This window comes from Rhinatrema bivittatum, chromosome 3, assembly GCF_901001135.1.
Source record: "Rhinatrema bivittatum chromosome 3, aRhiBiv1.1, whole genome shotgun sequence".
NCBI classification, from domain to species: domain Eukaryota; kingdom Metazoa; phylum Chordata; class Amphibia; order Gymnophiona; family Rhinatrematidae; genus Rhinatrema; species Rhinatrema bivittatum.
In genome coordinates, this window is record NC_042617.1 from 5,086,500 (window position 1) to 5,107,056 (window position 20,557).

The 20,557-nt window shown below is 48.1% G+C and overlaps 1 protein-coding gene across 2 annotated transcripts in view; it reads right to left on the reverse strand.

Moving 5' to 3' along the window:
- POLH (DNA polymerase eta) overlaps positions 1-20,557 on the reverse strand; it is a 218,479-nt gene that overhangs the window by 107,924 nt on the left and 89,998 nt on the right. For both annotated transcript variants that reach the window (XM_029592831.1, XM_029592833.1), the window contains exons 5-6: positions 9,739-9,908; positions 9,279-9,382 (exon numbers count right to left, since the gene is read on the reverse strand). In XM_029592831.1, the coding sequence (XP_029448691.1) occupies positions 9,279-9,382; positions 9,739-9,908 (274 nt within the window). The remainder of the gene's footprint in view (positions 1-9,278; positions 9,383-9,738; positions 9,909-20,557) is intronic.

Sequence of the window (20,557 nt, forward strand, 5' to 3'; positions counted from 1 at the left end):
CCCGCTGACAGCCACGGGCTCGGAAACCGGACACCGGCAAAACTGAGCGTCCGGTTTTTGACCCAACAGCCGTGGGCCAACTTAATTTTTTTTTCTTTCTTTTACCCTTCGGGACCTCGACTTAATATCGCCATGATATTAAGTCGGAGGGTGCACAGAAAAGCAGTTTTTACTGCTTTTCTGTGCACTTTCCCGGTGCCCATCTTTGGGTAGGCGCTAATTTCTGAAAGCAAAATGTGCGGCTTGGCTGAACATTTTGTTTTCTGAATCGCCCGGGAATACCTAATAGGGCCATCAACATGCATTTGCATGTTGCGGGTGCTATTAGGTTCGGGGGATTGAACGCGCGTTTTCGGCCCCTTACTGAATAAGGGGTAACGCTAGCGCATCGAAAACGCGCGACCAATGGCGGGTTAACAGTGCGCTCCGTTGGAGCGCACTGTACTGTATTGGCCCGAAAGTTGGGTAGCATAGGGGAGGTAATGGAAGAGTTAGATTATAAGGGGAAAAAAAGTTCTTTGATGTCGGTTGTAGAGTTCGTGGTTTTGTTGGTCCATCCTAAGTTGATAGGGTGGTGTCTCTGTTTTCCTTGGAGTTGTCTGGTTGGGAGTTTGTTGATGTTGGTAGTTAAGATCATCTGAAAAAGCTCTGGTAAAAAGCCATGTTTTTAAGTCTTTTTTGAAAGTTTTGGTGTCAAATTGAGTTCTTAGATTTAGGGGTATTTCCTGAAATAATTATTTCCTGAAATAATTTCTCAACTTGTTTCAATGTATTTCCCGCCACTGTGGCGACAGTTCAGTTCCATGTAAACCGGTGCGATATGTATTGTATACAGGAGCATCGGTATATTAAAAATTAAAAATAAATAAATAAATAAGGAGTCCCATAGAGATGGGCTGGCGATTGATATAGCTCTCTCTCGGTTTGATACTAGGTGCGTGATTTTTGCATGAGGAATTTTGAGGAGGCCTTTATTCATTGAGTGAAGGTTCCTTTTAGGAGCATGCAGTTCAATGTGTTCTGTTAGCCAATGGTTTTGTTGTCCTGTGATTAATTTGTGGAGGATTGATAAAACTTTGTATTCTATTCTGTATTTAATAGGGAGCCAGTGCAAGGGTATGAGAGAAGGTGTAATGTGTTCTTGCTTCCTGAAAGAATCCTGGCGGCTGCATTCTGGAGTATTTGTAGTGGACTTATGGTGGTAAAAGGGAGGCCGAGGAGTAGGGCGTTGCAGTAGTCCAGGTTTGCAAATAGTAGTAGTTGCACAACTGTTCCAAAGTCATTTTGAGTGAGGAAGGGTTTGAGACGTCTGAGTGTCAATAATGTTGAGATTACTACCTGATAATTTCCTTTTCCTTAGTGTAGACAGATGGACTCAGAACGAATGGGATAGTATCTGCGTGCTAGCAGTTTGAGACGGATCTGACGTCAGCACGGGGGTATATATATCCCCACAGGAAGCGTAGCAACTCAGTAATCTTCCTTGCAAAAGCTGTTATGGAAATGTGTACTGACGCTCAGTGAAAAGTGAAAACAGGATTCCCCTGACCGATTGATAGTAGCTGGAGACCGCCAGCATTCCCAACCGGAAGGTGTTGACACCTGGTAGAGTGTACGCTCTCATAGAAATAGATGACATGGCTTACCTTGCATCGGTGAAACCCATGTACCCAGGCAGCTGGGCGGGATGCTGAGTCCATCTGTCTACACTAAGGAAAAGGAGATTATCAGGTAGTAATCTCAACATTTCCTGGCGTGTAGCCAGATGGACTCAGAACGAATGGGATGTACAAAAGCTTTACTCCCAGCCTGGGCGGGAGGCTGCCTAAGGACCATGTAATACCGCCCTTGCAAATGCTGAGTCCTCCCTGGCCTGGACATCCAGACGGTAGAACCTGGAAAAGGTATGGAGGGAGGACCATGTCGCCGCTTTACAGATTTCCGCAGGCGACAGCATCCTGGATTCCGCCCAGGATGCCGCTTGCGCTCTGGTAGAATGAGCCTTGACCTGGAGAGGCGGAGACTTCCCGGCCTCTACGTAAGCTGCTCTGATAACTTCTTTAATCCAGTGGGCGATGGTGGGCCGCGAGGCCGCTTCACCTTGCTTTTTCCCGCTGTGCAGGACGAACAGATGGTCCGTCTTTCGTAGGTCTTGTGTCACTTCCAGATATCTGGGCAGCAATCTGCCAACGTCGAGATGGCGTAATAAACGCCCTTCTTCAGATTTCTTCAGACCCGCCGTGGTAGGCAAGGATATGGTTTGGCTAAGATGAAACTGTGAAACCACTTTAGGTAGAAAGGAGGGAACCGTCCGAAGATGGATAGCCTCAGGAGTGATTCTGAGAAAGGGATCACGGCAGGACAGTGCTTGTAGCTCTGAGATGCGGCGAGCTGAACATACCGCCAACAAGAACACCATCTTCAAGGTTAGAGAACGGAGAGACAGGCCCCGAAGGGGTCTGAAGGTGGATCCCGCGAGGAAATCCAAAACAAGGTTGAGGTTCCATAAAGGCATAGGCCACTTCAGTGGCGGACGAATATGCTTGACTCCTTGCAGGAAGCGAGAAACATCTGGGTGCTTGGCAATGGTCTTGCCATCCCTCCTGGGACCATAGCAAGACAGCGCAGCCACCTGAACCTTGATGGAGCTGAGGGAGAGACCCTTCTGAAGTCCATCCTGCAGGAAATCCAACACAATAGGGATTGTGGTCGCATGTGAATTGGTGCCGTGAGTGTTGCACCATGCTTCGAATACTCTCCAGATGCGAACGTAGGTGAGGGATGTGGAAAACTTGCGAGCTCGGAGGAGTGTATCAATCACGGGCTCAGAGTAACCTCTTTTCTTCAGCCTAGCCCTCTCAATGGCCAGACCGTAAGAGAGAATTGAGCTGGGTCCTCGTGGAGGATGGGACCTTGATGTAGAAGGTCCCGGAGAGGAGGCAGGGGAAGAGGCTCCCCTGCCAGTAGTCTTCTCATGTCTGCGTATCAGGGTCTTCTTGGCCAGTCTGGTGCCACTAGAAGAACTAGGCCCCGGTGTTTCTGAATCTTGTGGATGATGGCGCCCAGCAGCGGCCACGGAGGAAAGGCGTATAGCAGAGTCCCTGGAGGCCACGGCTGGACCAGGGCATCGATTCCGTGTGAGAATGGGTCGCGCTTGCGGCTGAAGTATCTGGGTACTTGAGCATTGGACTTGTCCGCCAGTAAATCCATGTCCGGAATCCCCCAGTGATCCACAATCATCCGGAAGGCTGCGGGTGACAGCTGCCACTCTCCCAGATTTCGGCTTTCTCTGCTGAGGAAGTCTGCTGTGGTATTGTCCTTCCCGGCAATGTGGACGGCGGAGATGTCCTGCAGATTCGCCTCTGATCAAGCCATCAGCGGGGCGATCTCCAGAGATACTTGTCGGCTTCTGGTTCCGCCCTGACGGTTGATGTATGCCACCGTGGTGGCGTTGTCGGACATCACTCTGACTGCTCTGTTCTTCAGTGTGTGAGCAAATCGAAGGCATGCCAATCGGACTGCCTGGGCCTCTAGACGGTTGATGTTCCACGCTGACTCTTCTCCGTTCCACCGCCCTTGTGCGGTGAGTTCTTCGCAGTGTGCTCCCCAGCCGCTCAGGCTGGCATCTGTGGTGAGCAAGGTCCACGTGGGTGAGGACATCTTCGACCCCCTGCTCATGTGGTTGGACTGCAACCACCACCGCAACTGGGTCCGCACTCTGGCTGGCAGATGAAGGCACGTGGAAGAGTTCCGGAGACGGGGGCTCCAGCGAGAGAGCAGGGAGTGTTGTAGAGGTCTCATATGGGCCCTCGCCCAAGGCACCACTTCCAGGGTGGATGCCATGAGACCAAGAACCTGCAGATAATCCCAGGCTATGGGCCGGCTGGCTCCCATCAAATACTGGATACGCTGCTGAAGCTTCAACTTGCTCTTGGTAGTTAGACTGTGTTTGCCCGGGTGTCGAACTGTACTCCCAGGTATTCCAGTGATTGGGAAGGCTGTAGGCAGCTCTTGCTGAGGTTGATTACCCAGCCCAAGCTTTCCAGAAGGGCGATTACTCTGTCGGTTGTCCGAAGGCTCTCCTCTCGAGATTTCGCCCTGATCAGCCAGTCGTCTAGGTAGGGATGGACCAAAATCCCTTCCCGCCTGAGTGCCGCTGCTACCCCTACTACCACCTTGGTGAATGTCCGTGGTGACGTGGCCAACCCGAAGGGCAGAGCCCGAAACTGGAAGTGGCGGCCTAGAACCTTGAAGCGGAGGTAGCGCTGATGATCCGGATGGATCGGGATATGCAGGTATGCCTCTGACAGGTCTTAATGCCGTGAGGAACTCTCCTGGCTGTACTACGGCCTTGACGGAGCGCAGAGTCTCCATGCGAAACCTCGGTACTCGTAAGTATCGATTGACTGACTTGAGGTCCAGCACAGGCCGAAAAGAGCCCCCTTTCTTGGGTACCATGAAATAAATGGAATGGTGTCCAGAATTCACTTCCCAGGCAGGTACTGGGATGATGGCTTTCAAGGACAGGAGCCTCGCCAGGGTAGCTTCCAATGCAGCCTTCTTGTGTATGGGACATGAAGATTCCACAAACTTGTCCGGAGGGAGATAATGAAAGTCCAGATAATATCCCTCCCGGATAACGGCGAGGACCCACTGGTCCGACGTGATCTCGACCCATCTGGGGTAGAAGAGGGTCAACCTGCCCCCTATGGCTCCGTCCCCCAGATGAATCGGCGAATTCTCATTGTGAGGCGCGGCCGGGACCCGAGCCCGGACCAGCCCCCCTCTTGCGCTGCTTGGTCCGAAAGGACTGATTCCTGGCCTGAGGACATGGTGCCTGGTAGCGACCCCTGTAAGGAACAAAGCGCTGGGAACTCCTGCCCTTGGAGGGCCTTGGAAAGGCGCGCTGGCCCCTTTCTGAAACGATCTTCCGGCAGCCTGGGCACTGGAGAGGCACCCCATGTACTGGCCAGTTTATCAAGGTCGCTGCCAAATAGGAAGGAGCCCTGAAAGGGCAATCTGGTGAGGCGTGTCTTGGAAGGCGCATCAGCTGACCATCTCCGGATCCAGAGCTGCCTCCTGGCAGCTATGGAGGATGAGATCCCCTTAGCTGTAGTCCGGACCAGGTCAGATGCAGCGTCCGTGAGGAACGAAAGAGCAGATTCCATGTCTGCCGCTGGAGCGTTGTTTCTAACCTGTGACAAACAGGCACGCGTCACCACTGTGCAGCAGGTCGCGATCCGCAAAGATAGAGCTGCCACCTCAAAGGTCTGTTTCAGAATGGCGTCCAGGCGCCGGTCATGAGGCTCCCTGAGGGCCGTCCCCCCTTCAACTGGAATGGTAGTGCGCTTGACCACAGCGCTAATCAAGGCGTCCACCTGAGGGCACGCCAGCAGATCCTGGATAGCCGGTGCCAATGGGTACATGCTCTTCAGAGCCCGACCCCCTTTGAAGGAAGCCGCTGGTGCCGCCCATTCTAAATCTATCAATTGTTGTGCCGCTTGTAAGAATGGAAAATGGCGGGCTGTAGGACGAAGACCTTCCAGCAGGGGGTTCTGCGCAGAGGGTACCGAAGCGCTGGGCCCTGTAATATCCAATTCCGTCAGACACTGAGACACCAGGTCGGAGAGATCCTCTTTAGGGAAGAACTGCCTCATGGTTCTATATGGCTCAGTCCCTGGGGGAAGGTCCCCCTCGTCCGGGAGTTCGGACTCGTCCTGTGAGACCTCCTGGTCTGAGTGATCCGGACTGTCCAGTGGCGGGAAGTCCTGCTTGCGATAAGGGCGTGAGGGTCCAGGAACAGGATCCGCAGAAGCCGCCACCACAGCAGCAGCCGCAGCAGCCGCCACTGCAGGAACCACAGGAACAACAGGAACCGCAGGGCCTGGACGGGAAGCCGTTTGCATCTGTACAAAGGCATGAATCCCCTTAAAGAGATCCACCCAGGAAATTGAAGCCGACTCTAATCGCCGGGGTACAAGCTCCCCCGGGATTCCTGATTGGTCGAGACTGCCCCCTAACTCCGGGGTAGCCCCTGGGGAACTGTCAACAAATCGTGGCTGAGACCGGTCCTGGCCTGAGGGTCCCACGGCCTCCTCACATTGGGCATATAGAGAGCCTGGCCCTTCACTGCGCGTGGCTCTAATCTGGCATGCAGTGCAGAGGCCAAGGGCTTTAATGCCTGAGGCAGGCGACGCCGCCGCTGAAGACGCTGCTGCGTTCTGATCCATCGAAAAATACGCGCTGAATACTTAATACAACAAGCGCGCAATAATAATAATAATATGCGGCAGCAATAGGCGCTTAATACAACAAGCGCACAATAATAATAGTATGCGGCAGCAATATGCGCTTAATACAATAGGCGCGCTTAATACAACAAGCGCACAATAATAATAGTATGCGGCAGCAATATGCGCTTAATACAATAGGCGCACAATAATAATATGCGGCAGCAATAGGCGCTTAATACAATAGGCGCACAATAATAATATGCGGCAGCAATAGGCGCTTAATACAATAGGCGCACAATACAACACAATAGGCGCTCAGGAAGAATAAGAAGCAACCGCCCAACCGTATGCAATATGCACTCAGCAATATGCAGTTAGCAATACACGCTCAATGGCATTTAATAGGCTCTCAGCAATATACGGTTAGCAATACACGCTCAATGGTGGTCAATAAACTTTCAACAATAAGCGGTTAGCATTAGGCGCTCAATAGCGGACCATAGGCTGTCAGCAACATGCGGTTAGCAATATACGCTCAATAGCATTCAGTAGGCTTTCAGCACTAAGCGGTTAGCAATATACGCTCAAATGGCATTCAATAGGCTTGCAGCAGTAAGCGGTTAGCAATATACGCTCAATAGCATTCAATAGGCTTTCAGCAACATGCGATTAACAATATATGCTCAATAGCATTCAATAGGCTTTCAGCAACATGCGATTAGCAATATACGCTCAATAGCATTCAATAGGCTTTCAGCAATAAGCGATTAGCAAGATACGCTCAAATGGCATTCAATAGGCTTTCAGCAACAGGCGGGGTAGCAATACCTTTCAGTCACCGGCGGTTAGCAATACACGCTCAGTGGAATTGCTCACAACAATAAGGCAATATACGCACAAGGAGGAATAAACCTGCGCCTATTACCGGCGCCCTACCTGAACGAGGCCCACAAAATGGCGCCCTCCTTGGCGTGCAACGCCGCCGATCCTCTGGTCCTTCGGAGACCCGAAACAAGAGATGTACGCCTCACCTGAACCTCGGCGCTTCTCGGCTGGAACCCAGGCGGTCTCCGGCTGCGGGGAGAGCGGGCAAACACCTTCACCACCGCGTTTGAGGATATGCACCCGCTGCCTCGTCCACGCCGGGACCGAGGCGCCTCGTAAGCCTCACCCGAACCTCGCCCGGGGGCTGTGTCCCTGCCGCGCTTCGGCCGGACCGAGGACTTTAACCTCCGGGGGGATCACGGGAATCACCCCGGGCAGCTCAACTGGGGGAGTGACCTTCAGGTATCACCGCAGGAGCGCGGGGCTCGATATTTCTTTGCAGAAAGTAGAATCTAGAATTATAAGAAAAGAGAAAAATTAAAGTATTCTTGGAAAGCACGCTCAACTAGCGTGCAGGCACTCCAAACTGCTTTGGCGACGGAAATTACTGAGTTGCTACGCTTCCTGTGGGGATATATATACCCCCGTGCTGACGTCAGATCCGTCTCCAACTGCTAGCACGCGGATACTATCCCATTCGTTCTGAGTCCATCTGGCTACACGCCAGGAAATTTGTGATAACCTTCTATGATTTTGTTATATGGGTTATGTAGGATAATTCTTTGTCAATTGTAATTCCGAGGTTTCTGGTATGGTCAACAGGAGAGATTATTGTTTCTGGGTTTTCTGTTTTGAGTGATTGTCTGGGTGAGTCGCAGATTTTTTTTGTCGAGGATGATTAATTTGGTTTTATCGATGTTGATTATGAGTTTTAAGTTGGAGAGACATTGCTTGATTTTTGAGAGATAAGAGGTTATTTTCTTGTAGGTTTCTAGCGTATTTTGAATTGGGACTAATATATTTGGATGTCGTCAGCGTAAAGGAAATGGGTCAACCCCAAACTATCCAGTATTTGACAAATAAGTAGGAGATAGATGTTAAAAATTGTTGGTGACAGTGCAGATCCTTGTGGGACTCCTGTATTTAGGTTCACTTTATTTGATAGGTTGTTGTTGAATATTACTTGGAAACTTCTTTGGGATAAATATGAGTTGAACCATTTTAGAATAGTGCCTGATATTCCTATTTCAGAAAGTCTGTCGAGTAAAACGGCATGGTTGACTGTGTTAAAGGCGGCTGACAAATCCAGGAGTAATAAAATGTAACTTTGCCTTTGTAATGTAATGGGAGATAGTATTCTTCTTACTTTTGTTGAATCAATTAGGGACTGAGATTTTATTTTTGATCAGCATTTGTCTTTGAAACCTCAGGGAGCTGCCTTTATTTTTATGAGCTCCGCATGCTTAGATTGGTGAAATATGTGTTTCCTAAAAAAGACTTTTGATCAGTGGTACAAGCCTTTGTTTTGGCAATAGATTAATGAAATTCTCTCTATATTGGTTTGCGTAAATATTTTTTTTAAGGACATTACAGGTATTATTAAAAACAGCTGCTAGGTTAATAACCTCTGTGCTTTGCGAGATCATATCAAACTGGTGCTACGTTAACTGCAATGGCTACCTATAGAGCAAAGTGTTAAATGCAAGCTTCTATTATTTACAAGGTTGTACATAGATCTGGTCCATCTTTTATTTCTGATGTTAGTTCCCTATGTACCAGTTCACAGTCTGTGGCCCTAAGAGGAGGGCTTTTTTGACCATCAGTCTGACTTTATGGAATGATTAAAGGATTGATAATGGTGTTTGATAATAGGGATAGGGTAATCAAACATGTTGTTGTGGACAATGGGGAAGTTGTATGTGAAGGATTTCTAAGGAGTAGAAGAAAGCTTTGTAGAAAGGCTTGAGTGGGAAAAAAAAAGAAAAAATAGAAAGGGAGGTGGTAAAATAAATTCACAGAGGTGGTAAGGAAGGTATTTGTCTAATTAAGTGGAACACTACAGGGCGATGCTAAGGGGCAGGCCCCTTTGTCGCACTCCTTCGGTGCGAGACGCCGAGGATTAGACTGTTTACTTTAAAGGGCTTAGATTAGAGAATTTTCACAGACTTATGAAACAGACAAGGAATCCTGGATCCACAGTTCTTGGGCTACGGGTCTTACATTTTACTGATAGGCAGCTGGCTGAAGAGCTCTGGCACCGATCCTTGAGGTAGCACTGTCTGACGGTTTGGCTTGTTTAACCCACAGGCCAATTTTGCCAGCACCTGGAAATGGAAAGCTAGCCATTATTGCCATTCTCCAAGAAACATGCTCTCCATCCGAAAACATACATACAACACAAGCCATCAATGCCATACTCCACCATATGTGCTTACTAGCTAGGAACATACATACAAGCCATCAGTGCCACCAAAATTTCTCAAAAACTGAGAAAGTATGCACAACACAAGCCATCAGTGCCACATTGCAGCAAAACTGCTCATCCTCACGGAACATGTACACAGCACAATAGAGTCTTGCTCCAACAGGGAATGGTAGGAACATACAAGTCAGTGTCACATTTGAATACAAATTGCATTGCACATATACCAGACTGTACTCCAGCATAAACATTTCCTACCTTGTTGTGTGCGATCCCAGCAGAACACTGAAAGCTGGTCTCAGCCTCAATAGCTGCTCTCATCTCCTCAATGATGACTGCACCCATAGCAAGCTGCAGGTCTGGGCAGCTGGCATCTTCAAGTGGCAGGGAGGACAGCCATTGCTGTAACCCATGCTGACGCAGTTCCTCTACAAACAAAGCCACAAGTAACCTTAGCATTCACCCCCACTTTGAAAATACAGCATATACTGATATAGTAATATAATAAACGATAGCAGAAAAAGACCAAGCAGGCTACCTAGTTATCTTAGCCATACAGTTAAGGATACATCCCAGCAGCCAGCCACAGAATGTGAATATGTCACATGAATGTGTAATTTGTAAATCGCCTAGAACTTCAGTAGTTAGGCAATGAATAAATACAAATAAATAAATAAAATCAAGTTTGCTTACCGTAAACAGTGTTTCTGTAGATAGCAGGATGAATTAGCCATGCTGTCATGGGAACTGTCAATCAGGGCCCAGGAGGCGGAGCTTCCAAAGAGAAATACAGAGCTTTGCTCTGTGCGGCTGCGCGTGAGTTCCCGCGCAGGAAAGAGATCTCTTCTCAGTCTGTGATTAAGCAGTAGATGAATGCAAAGTACATTAGGTCGACTATCCAGGGAGGTGGGTGGGTCAGCATGGCTAATTCATCCTGCTATCTACGGAAACACTGTTTACGGTAAGCAAATTTTTTTTTGCGTGATCAGATTGTGGTGGAAAGTCGACTAGGTATTAAGATGTTCCAGAATGAAGTATTATTTTACCCATCCTGGCATCGTCTGATGATTGCTGGTCCAGGCAGTAATTTATTTATTTATTTAAAAACTTTTCTATACCGTCGTTTAGTGATATACCATCACAACGGTTTACAAATAGGCACAAAATAATTTCGAAATGGATTAACTTTAACCAGGGGGTGCCATAGTTGTTCAGATACATGATTCGGTATTATAAGCTATATGTAAAGTGTCTTAAAATTCTCTTTATGAGCTAACCGTAGCTGCTGTAAACTGTAATTCTTTAACTTAATACTTAAGTGTGATAAAATAAAAATAAAAACACACATGTTCTCAGGTGACTTTTGCTTGTGCGTATAAGTCCTTTTCTTGTTTCTTGGTAACACCTATTTCCCATTCTCACTTTGAAAAGCCTTTTTGAAAAGCCATGTTTTTAAGCTTTTTTTGAAAAGTTTTAGATCCCTCATTAGTCTTATTTCCTGTAATGAGATGTGAAGGTATGAAGAGATGACCAGGTAGCCGCTTTGCAAATGTCAATGGGATGTATGTTTCTCAGATGAGCTATGGAGGTTGCCATTGCTCTTACTTGATGAGCACGTGGTTGCGATGCAAGAGATATGTTCCGTTTGTCATAGCAAAACTGACTACATCCAGCTGGAAATCGTTCGTTTAGCTACCGGATTTCTCGGAGCATTAGGATTGAAAGAGACAAATAACTGTAAAGCTCTTGTTTGTGAGTGAGTCCTCTCTTTATAATATGCTAAGGCACGTTTACAGTCTAATGTGTGTAGTGCACGTTCTCTGTCGTCGTGATGCGGTTTAGGAAAGAACATTGGAAGTTCTATGGATTGGTTTAGGTGGAATTGGGAAACCACCTTTGGCAGGAACGATGGATGAGGTTGTAGGACAGCTTTATGATGGTAAAATTGTAGAGAGGGACTATAATGTACCAAGGCTTGTAACTCACTAACTCTACGTGCCGAGGTCACTGCTACCAGGAACACCACTTTCCATGACAGGTATTTAATGTGGGCTGAGTCCAACGGTTCGAATGCTGACAACAAGTTGTTCCAATATTATGTTTAGGTTCCATAGAACTGGAGGTTTGGATATGGGAAGTCGAACTTTTGCAAGACCCTTGATGAAACGAGATACCAGAGGATGGAGTGAAATAAGCTGGCCTCGATGTGGCCTGTGATAGGCTGAAATGGCACTGAGATGAACTCGAACCGATGAAGTCGCTAGGCCAGCTTTGTATAAGGTGTGAAGGTAATCTAGAAGAATCTCTGGTGAACAATCTAAGGGATAAAAACCCTTGTTCGAACACCATGCTGAATACCGATTCCACTTGAATTGATAATTTCGTCTGGTGGATGGTTTCCTGGATTCAGTTATCTGCTGTGATTCCATGGAGATGCCCTGTTCAGCTAGGAGGAGCCGTTCAACCTCCATGCTGTCAAGTGAAGGGAGGAGTGCATCGGATGCAGGAGATCTGGTTGATCCGGTAAAGGAATCAGATCTGCTATGGAAAGTTTTAGTAGGTAGGTGTACCACAGTTGCCTTAGCCAAGCTGGAGCTATCAATATTAATTGTGATGCATCTTGCATACATATTTTATTTGTCCTTGTTATGAGAGGTATCGGAAGAAATGCATAAAGCAGCCTTTCCGTCCAAGGGAGGAGTAACATTTTGCACCGTCCGCTGAGGACTTGGCCAGAATGAACAGAATCAAGGTACTTTTGCGTTCTCTTCCGTGGCAAAGAGATCCATCGTTGGTACTCCCCATTGAGCAAAAATGCTTTGTGCTATCTGGTGGCTGAGGGACCATTCGTGACGATAGAATATTCTGCTGAGTCTGTCCGCCCGGGTGTTGATGACTCTGGGAAGATAGGTCGCTTGTAGCTGTATGGAGTGCTGGTGTGCATGCTCGTAGATGAGAAGGGTCTCTCTGCAGAGGGACCATGAACCTGACCCTCCTTGTTTGTTGATGTAAAACATTGCTACTTGATTGTCTGTGTAGATCATTACACTTAGACGGTGAGGCAGAAAAGCTTATATTGCATTGCGTATAGCTCTGAATTCTAGGAGATTTATCTGTAGATTTTGTTCTTGCAGGGACCATAGACCCTGTGTCTGTAGGTGGTCTAAGTGCGCTCCCCAGCCCTTGCGCGAGGCATCTGTTGTAAGCACCGTGTTGTGCAGCGGCGTGTTGAAGGGGGCGCCCTTGATGAGTGTAGTCTTGTTGAGCCACCAGGTGATGACCTTGGACATTTCGGCTGTGTTACTCTGAACCGTAGTGGTTGGGAGTGTGGAGTCCATTGGTGTTTTAAACCCCATTGAAGTCATCTCATATGCAATCTGGTATTAGGAACCTTGTAAATGGCCGTTGCCATGTGTCCGTAAGGATCTGATGAGCTGAAGGACGTTGCATCATTCTGAGGGAACGTAACAGGTGAATCATCTCCAGTCGCCTGTCCTCCGGCAGGAAGGCTCGGTTGCGAGTGGTATCCAATCGCACTCCTATGAACTGTAGGATTTGTGTTAGGGTTAAGATCGACTTCTGGAAGTTGATGACTAAGCCCAATTGGTCCAGAATCTTGATCAATTGGTGTAGGTGAGTTAATAGTAGCGTGGGAGTCGATGCCACTAGGAGCCATTCGTCGAGGTATGGAAATATCCTCATTCCCTGCTGCTGGAGGAATGCCATCACCACTGCCATGCATTTTGTGAAAACCTTGGGGGCCGATGATAGGCCAAAGGGAAGAACCATATATTGGTAATGATTGTCCTGGAATTGGAATGATAGGTAACGCCATGAGAACAGGTGTATAGGGATGTGCGTGTAAGCATCCTTCAAGTCTATGGAACACATCCAGTTGTTGGGTTGGAGGAGTGGGAGTACTGATTTCAAGGATACCATCTTGAATTTTTCCTTTACTACATACTTGTTCAATTCCCGGAGGACTAGGATTGGATGTAGGTCACCGGATTTCTTGGGAATTAGGAAATATGGGGAATAGAACCCCTTGTTGCAGGCCCACATAGGAATAGTTTGTATGGCCCATTGGTGGAGAAACGATGCTATTTCTGTCGCTAACTGGGATTGATGGAGTTCGGGACCCCCTGCTGATAGATGTGGGAGTGGGGGTTTCCCCAGAAAATAAAGTTGATATCCATTTTGTATAATGTCCAGAACCCAACAATCGGAGGTTAGGTTTTCCCATTCCATGAAACATGGTGTGAGACGTCCTGGTGGATTGAGCTGTGGTGATGGCGAAGGAATTTTTAAAAAGACTGTGAGGGTTTAGCCTGAGTTGCAGGTTGCTGGCTCTGGTTATGATTAGGTCTTGGGCGTCCCCTTCCTCTTTGAGTTGGTTGGTGTTGTACTCGTTGCTGCAGCTGGTAAGGGGGAAGTTGATAGGAGGAGTAAGGTCAGAAGGGCCTACGCGAATACATTTTTCTACGGCCTCCAGAGAAATAGCATCTTGGTGGATTGTACGCTGGGGGGGGGGGGGGGGCAGTCAACGACTGCACTGCAACTGACTGTTCTTTGAGATTTGATACTGTCTCTTGAAACCGTGGGCCAAATAAATTGTCCCCTTTGCGTGGTAAATTGGCGAGCTTGGCGTGTACGTCCTCTCGGATCGCACTCGCTCTCAGCCATGCCATACGGCGTGCCGCAATGGCCGTTGCAGAGGACCTAGTTGTGGTTTCAAAGGCCTCATACATTGTTCTGATTAAGTGTCAAATGCCTTCTTCAATATCTTGTACTGGTTTTGTTGCGTCTGTCGCTGCTTGACGCCCTCACTCCACCCTCTCTACCTCTGTGGCGACTCCCTCTGGGTCTGATGGACAGTTAGCTGCCGCGGCATCTCCATGTCATCTCCCTCCAGCGTCCCCGGACTGGCTCGACGCTGCAGATCCGCCATGTTCCTGATGACGTAGGGTACGCGCGCTCCCATTAATGTACCAGCAAGGGCGCGAACCTCGGGGGTGTCCCCCAGGATGACATCATCCGCTTCCAATATAAAAGGTCTCAGTATTTGCTAACAAATTGAGTTAGTAAGGATTCGTCCATGCTACTCTGCCTCCTCGGACTTACCAGGGGTACCTACTCCTTGGGGGCCTCGCTCTCTTTTCTTTATTTCAGAATGCAGATAGGAACTGGTACTCGCTCCTCGAGGGCCTATGTTCCTGAACACTCTGAAGATTCTCTACTGTCTGGAAGTTATCGCAGATACAGGCATTTGTGAGTTACTATTTCAGATTGCAGATAGGAACCTGTACTCGCTCCTCAAGGGCTGTTGCGTTCATGCCTATTCTCGCCCTTGCTCCACCCTCTCTACCTTTGTGGCGACTCCCTTCGGCTCAGACGACAGTTGCAGCCACGGCTTCTCCCCGCCTCTTGGTCCCGGTATCCCCGAGCTGGCCTGACCCAACGGATACGCCATGTTCCTGATGACGTAAGGGCGCGCGCGCTCCAGAATTGTACCAGCAAGGGCGCGAACCTCGGGGGCATCCCCCCGTAGTGACGTCATCCGTTTTCAATTTAAAAGGTCTTTGTTTACTAACCTCAAACGAGTTAGCAAGGAACTCCAACGAGACTTGCTTCGGCAGTCCACGCTACTTGCAACAAAGATCCAAGTCAGCAAGGGGAAACCTTTCTCCACTGCTCGGCCTTTTCAAACTTACCAGGAGTACCCGCTCCTCGGGGGCTCCGCTCTCTCTCTTCTTGATTTCAGATTGTTGGACGAGATTCGGTACTCGCTCCTCGAGGGCCTAAGTTCCCGAAGACTCAGAAAACTCATATTGCCTGGAGGCGATCACAGACGTGAACACAGTGAGTCCTATTACAGACAGGAACCGGTACTCGCTCCACGAGGGCCCTTGTTCCTAATCTCTAAGACTCCCTTCAGTCTAAGACGTTATCGCAGGTACGGAGATCGTGAGTTACCATTGCAGAATGCAGATAGGAACCGGTACTCGCTCCACAAGGGCCTATGTTCCTAATACCTTTCTCAAACTCTCTTCTTCCTCAGAAGATATCGCATACCTATATCTTATGGATTACTATTACAGATTAACAGATAGGAACCGGTACTCGCTCCACGAGGGCCTATGTTCCTAATTCTCTCCTAGCCTCTCTTCTATTCCAGAAGCCATCCCATACACAGTTATTGTGAGTTCTATTTCAGACTGCCTACAGGAACCAGTACTCGCCTGCGGCTCCTGTTCCTGAATACTGAAGACTCTGTTGCATAAGAGGACATTACAGATATCTACAATTGTGAGTGTATCATCTACCACTGGTTATGCTCAGCATACCCTGTCTACTCACTACCTATAGTCTCTCCTTACAGCTCAGTAACTCAGAGATCATAGTTCCAGTATCAGAGGGACTTCAGCCCTGCCGGGCACGTCAACTCACTATTGCCACCTCTGGTGGTTCTACTTCCAGTCTAATAAAGAACTATCTGTGTTTGTCTCAATACTCCAGCCTAACCGGTGGTCCCTCTCAGGATCTCCACTTGAGGGCGCTGTCATCTGCCATCGGCTCAGGGATTCACTATTTCTACTAAGAAAATTTGCATACTAGTGTATGCAAATTCTCATGCATATTCATTGTGGATATCCTGAAAACCCGACTGGCTGGGGGGGTCCCCAGGACAGGGTTGAGAACCACTGTACTAAGTGTTACTCCTCTTTCTGCGGAAGCTGATCCATATCAGATAGCTATCTCCCTGTGGGGATCATACAGGTTGCTGGCTCATCTTTCTACAGGAACAAAGCATTATAGTTGCTACTCCTTCCCTCTGGGGGAGCAGAGCACTAACAGATTGCTGAACTCCTCCTCCTACAGGAGCCAAGCCTATCAGATTGCTAACTCCCTAGCAAGATCCATAACAGATAGCTAACTCCGCCCCCTGGCGGGGTGGTCTTTACCAGATTGCTAACTCCACAGCCTAATTCATAACATATTGCTAACTCCTCCTTTTTCAGGAGCAGAAGCATAACACATTGTTAACTCCCATCAGCATAGCAGATTATAACAAGGGCCCATGTTCCTAAACACTCTGAAGATTCTCTACTGTCTGGAAGTTATTGCAGATACAGGCATTTGTGAGTTACTATTTCAGGATACTCGCTCCTTAAGGGCCCATGTTCCTGAATACTCTGAAAATTCTCTACTGCCTGGAAGCTATCGCATACAGACATTTGTGAGTTACCATCGCTCTCTCAGAGCTTTCCCTGGAACCAGGTACTCGCTCCTCGAGGGCCTAACCATTTCCAGCTACTGAGCTTCTTTAAGACCTTATGTGAGTTTTGTCATCCAGTTCTGGCTATGTACACAGCATACCCTGTCTACTCACTATCTATAGTTTCTCTACAGCTCAGCAACCCTGGGAACACCGTTCCAGTACCTGAGGGACCTCAGCCCTGCCGGGCATATCAGCTCATTACTGCCACCTCTGGTGGTTCTACTAATCTGTCTAATAAAAGAACTATCTGTGTCTGTCTCCATACCCAAGCCTAGCTGGTGGTCCCTCTCGGGATATCCTCCTAGGGACGCTGTCATCTGCCATCGGCCCAAGGATTCACCTATCTACATTCCTCTACAGCCGAGTGCCCTCTCCAAGCACTCCGCTGATAACAGATTGCTACCACTTCTCTTTTCAGGAGTCTGCAACACAGATTCGCAACAAAATTGCCAACTCCTCCTTCTACAGGAGCCAATACCTACAAGATTGCTAACTCCGCAGTCTATACCTTAACAGATGGTTAACTCCTCCATCTCGAGGAGTAGGGCATTACAGATTGCAGACTCCTCCCTCTATAGGAGTCAAACCATAATGAGATTGCTAACACCTCCCTCTCCAGGAGGAGATTCCTATCAGATTGCTAACTCCCTAGCAGATCCATAACAGATTGCTAACTCCTCACGGAGGTTCATAACAGGTTTGGATGTGGTTGGATCAGGGAGCTCTGATGTAAATAGTTGACCCTTAATTGCCTGCACGCACTCGAACAGATATTGGACAATATAAAATTGATGTTGGTGAATGCGTGCTGATAACACCGCTGATTGAAATGTTTTCTTTGCAACTCATCTAGTGACCGATGATCCTTTCCTGGAGGTGCAGAGGCATGTAGCTTGGTTTTCTTTGCATGGCTGATTCCACTACGATGGAGGTGTGTGGAAGTTGAGGCAAGGAGTATAGTGGGGATTGTTTCATACGATACTTTAAATCAGTCTTACGAGACACCGGTGCCCCCATGTATGGTGTTTCCCACGACTTCTCTAAAACTGAGTCAAGAACCTTGTGAGAGGGTAACGACATAGTAAGTCATAGTAAGTCAAAGATCTTCAAAAGATCTAGAGTTTCAGCCCTGGGGTCCGGTACCTTTTGAACGTCCACATGTAAAATGAAGCTCACCTTTTCTAGAAATTTAGGGTAGGACAAGTCCTCCGGAGGTGAATATGGCTTTGGAGGTTCGTCTGGTGCATCAGAAGGATAACCGGTGGAGGTATCCTGAGACGAACAAGGTGAGCCTGGTTGGGCCGGAGAAGGCAGTATGGGATCCAGTGGCTTGGGACTGCCAGGTTGAATGATCGGAGCAGGCTCTGGTGTTGGCTCCTATAACAAAGGAATGGAATATGATGAATCCTCCTTTGGGGAAGGAGGAAGAGTGAATGTATTTTGTAGTGTATTAAAAAATCCAGACAGCGCATCTGAGAGTTGAGAGAAGGCCTGTTGTGTGCTGGGGAGAATTGTCTTGGGGAGAGAGGATGTCTGAGTTGTTATGTCTTGAATGTTTCTGTGGTCATAAGTCATGAGTTATTTTACGTTTTTTGGTAAATGGTTCCTGTATAACCTGGGTTTTCCGTCTGTGTGTGGACACAGATGATAAATCTGAATAAATTTGTGATTCCGGAGAAGATGATGCGGAATGTGAGGGTACTGCTTTTAGCTCCTCATCGGATGTTAGACGATGAGCTGGTGTATGTTCTTCCCACGGTGATCTCGATGGCCGAGAAGTCTGAGAGCTCGGTGTAGAAGAGCTGTGTTGTCTTGGAACGTTAGGCATAAGGTAGAGAAGCCGGTAAACTTTCTCTGGAAGGAGGTCGTTCGGTCTCTTGTGGTAGACTGGTCCCAGTCCCCATCGTATCTGAGGCAACTTGTTTATCTGCTGCTTTTAGAGACTGTTGCTTCGACCTGTCCGACTTGTGCGCCGGGGTAGAAGATGGTTGCGTCGAAGATACCAGCGAATACGTCAATGACTTTCGATGGTGTGTGCTTTCAGCACATTCTTTGTTTTTTGGCATCGATCCCGCACCGATTAGGGAGCGATGCTTCGATGACGCATTGTGCGTCAAAGATTGCTTCGATCTTGCGTCATGCGTCGACACATGCGCCGGCTTCTCGGCATGTGCCGGTCTCGCGCTGTGTGTCGATGGGGGTGCGTCTTGTGTTGATAGCTGACTCGGGTCGGTGCCATATTTCCTTTTCTGCGTCGTAGACATCTTCACCGGCGCAGGCGTCGATGAATATGGTTTCGACCCCGATGCATCCGACGCATCTGAACGTCCGAGGCGGCTCAATTTTCCCAGGCCTGTGCTTTGGATGTTTGGAGTAGCTTCGACTCGACCCTGATTGATCCCAATGGGGTGCCGGTGGTGTTCTGTGGGGGTCTCGACCCCTAAGGGCCCTCCCTTAGTCAACTCCAGGCCTGGAGGATGGTACATCTTCCCCAGGCCTGTCGATAAACTTCGACAGGCCTGGGGAAGAGTGCGACTGATGGTGGAGCATAGTTGCTCACGGCACGAAGATGCTTAATTTTGTGAGCTCTTTGCCTCTGGGCGACATGCGGCCACAGTGCTCGCAGTCGCACTGGTTATGGTCAAGGCCCAGGCATCGGTGCCATGATCTTTCCACACATACAGGGCTTAAAGCCCGATGGCCTCGGGGCTGATTTTTTTCGACATTAATTCTCTAATTTTTAACTAAGGTGAGGAGAAGAGAAGCTCCGCGTGCGGAAAGAAACAGACTGAGGAGAGATCTCTTTCCTGCGTGGGAACTCACGCGCAGCTGCAGAGAGCAAAGCTCTGTATTTCTCTTTGGAAGCTCCGCCTCCCGGGCCCTGAATGACAGTTCCCATGACAGCATGGTTAATTCAGCCCTGCTATCAACGGGAAAATAAAAGTGACCTCCTGCACAATTTATCTTTGTTCAGAACAATCCTTTTTGTCTTCTTCCTATGTACTCCTCCAGCACCCATCTTTCCCATGCCCAACCACAAGGCTCTATAATAATCCGAATAGCCAGCAATACTAGCATGGCTACTGCCTGAAAACTGGCCTCCTAGGTCCTCAGCATAGCTTTCCAGGCAGATCTGGTATGTAAGTGACTGTATTTCTACTAGCACTTCTAGTTATTACAAACTTGCAGTCTGCCAGATAAACCCAGTGGCTTGTCTGATTTTATCATCACATTATAATTTAAACAACTATCATAATCGGTGAGTCTCCTAGGTCCCTCATGTAGTCTGCCATACAGATTCAGCTATGTGCGCAACTATGTTTCCACTAGGACTTCTAGTTATTACAGAACATGCAGCCTACCAGACTCAATTGCTGTTTGATTCTACAATTACAGCTTGTCAGACAACACGACCAAATGGATGCCTGTGCTACCGCAAGAGGACCTTGCAAAACCGGGAGACTGGGCATGCAAATGGAAAATTAAATTTAATGAGGACAAGGCCAAAGTGATGCACTTAGGGAAAAGTAATCCCAATTATAGATACACAATGCTTGGATTTAAATTAGGAGTCTCTGTTCAGGAAAATGATCTAGGTATCATTGTTAATACGTTGAAATCTTCTGCTCAGTGTGCAGCAGCAGTCAGGAAAGTAAATAGAAAGCTGGGGATTATTAGGAAAGGAATGGAGAATAAAACAGAATATCATAATGCCTCTGTATCACTTCATGGTGTGACCTCATCTTGAGTGACATATGTAGTTCTGGTCACCATATCTCAGAACAGATAGAGCAAAAT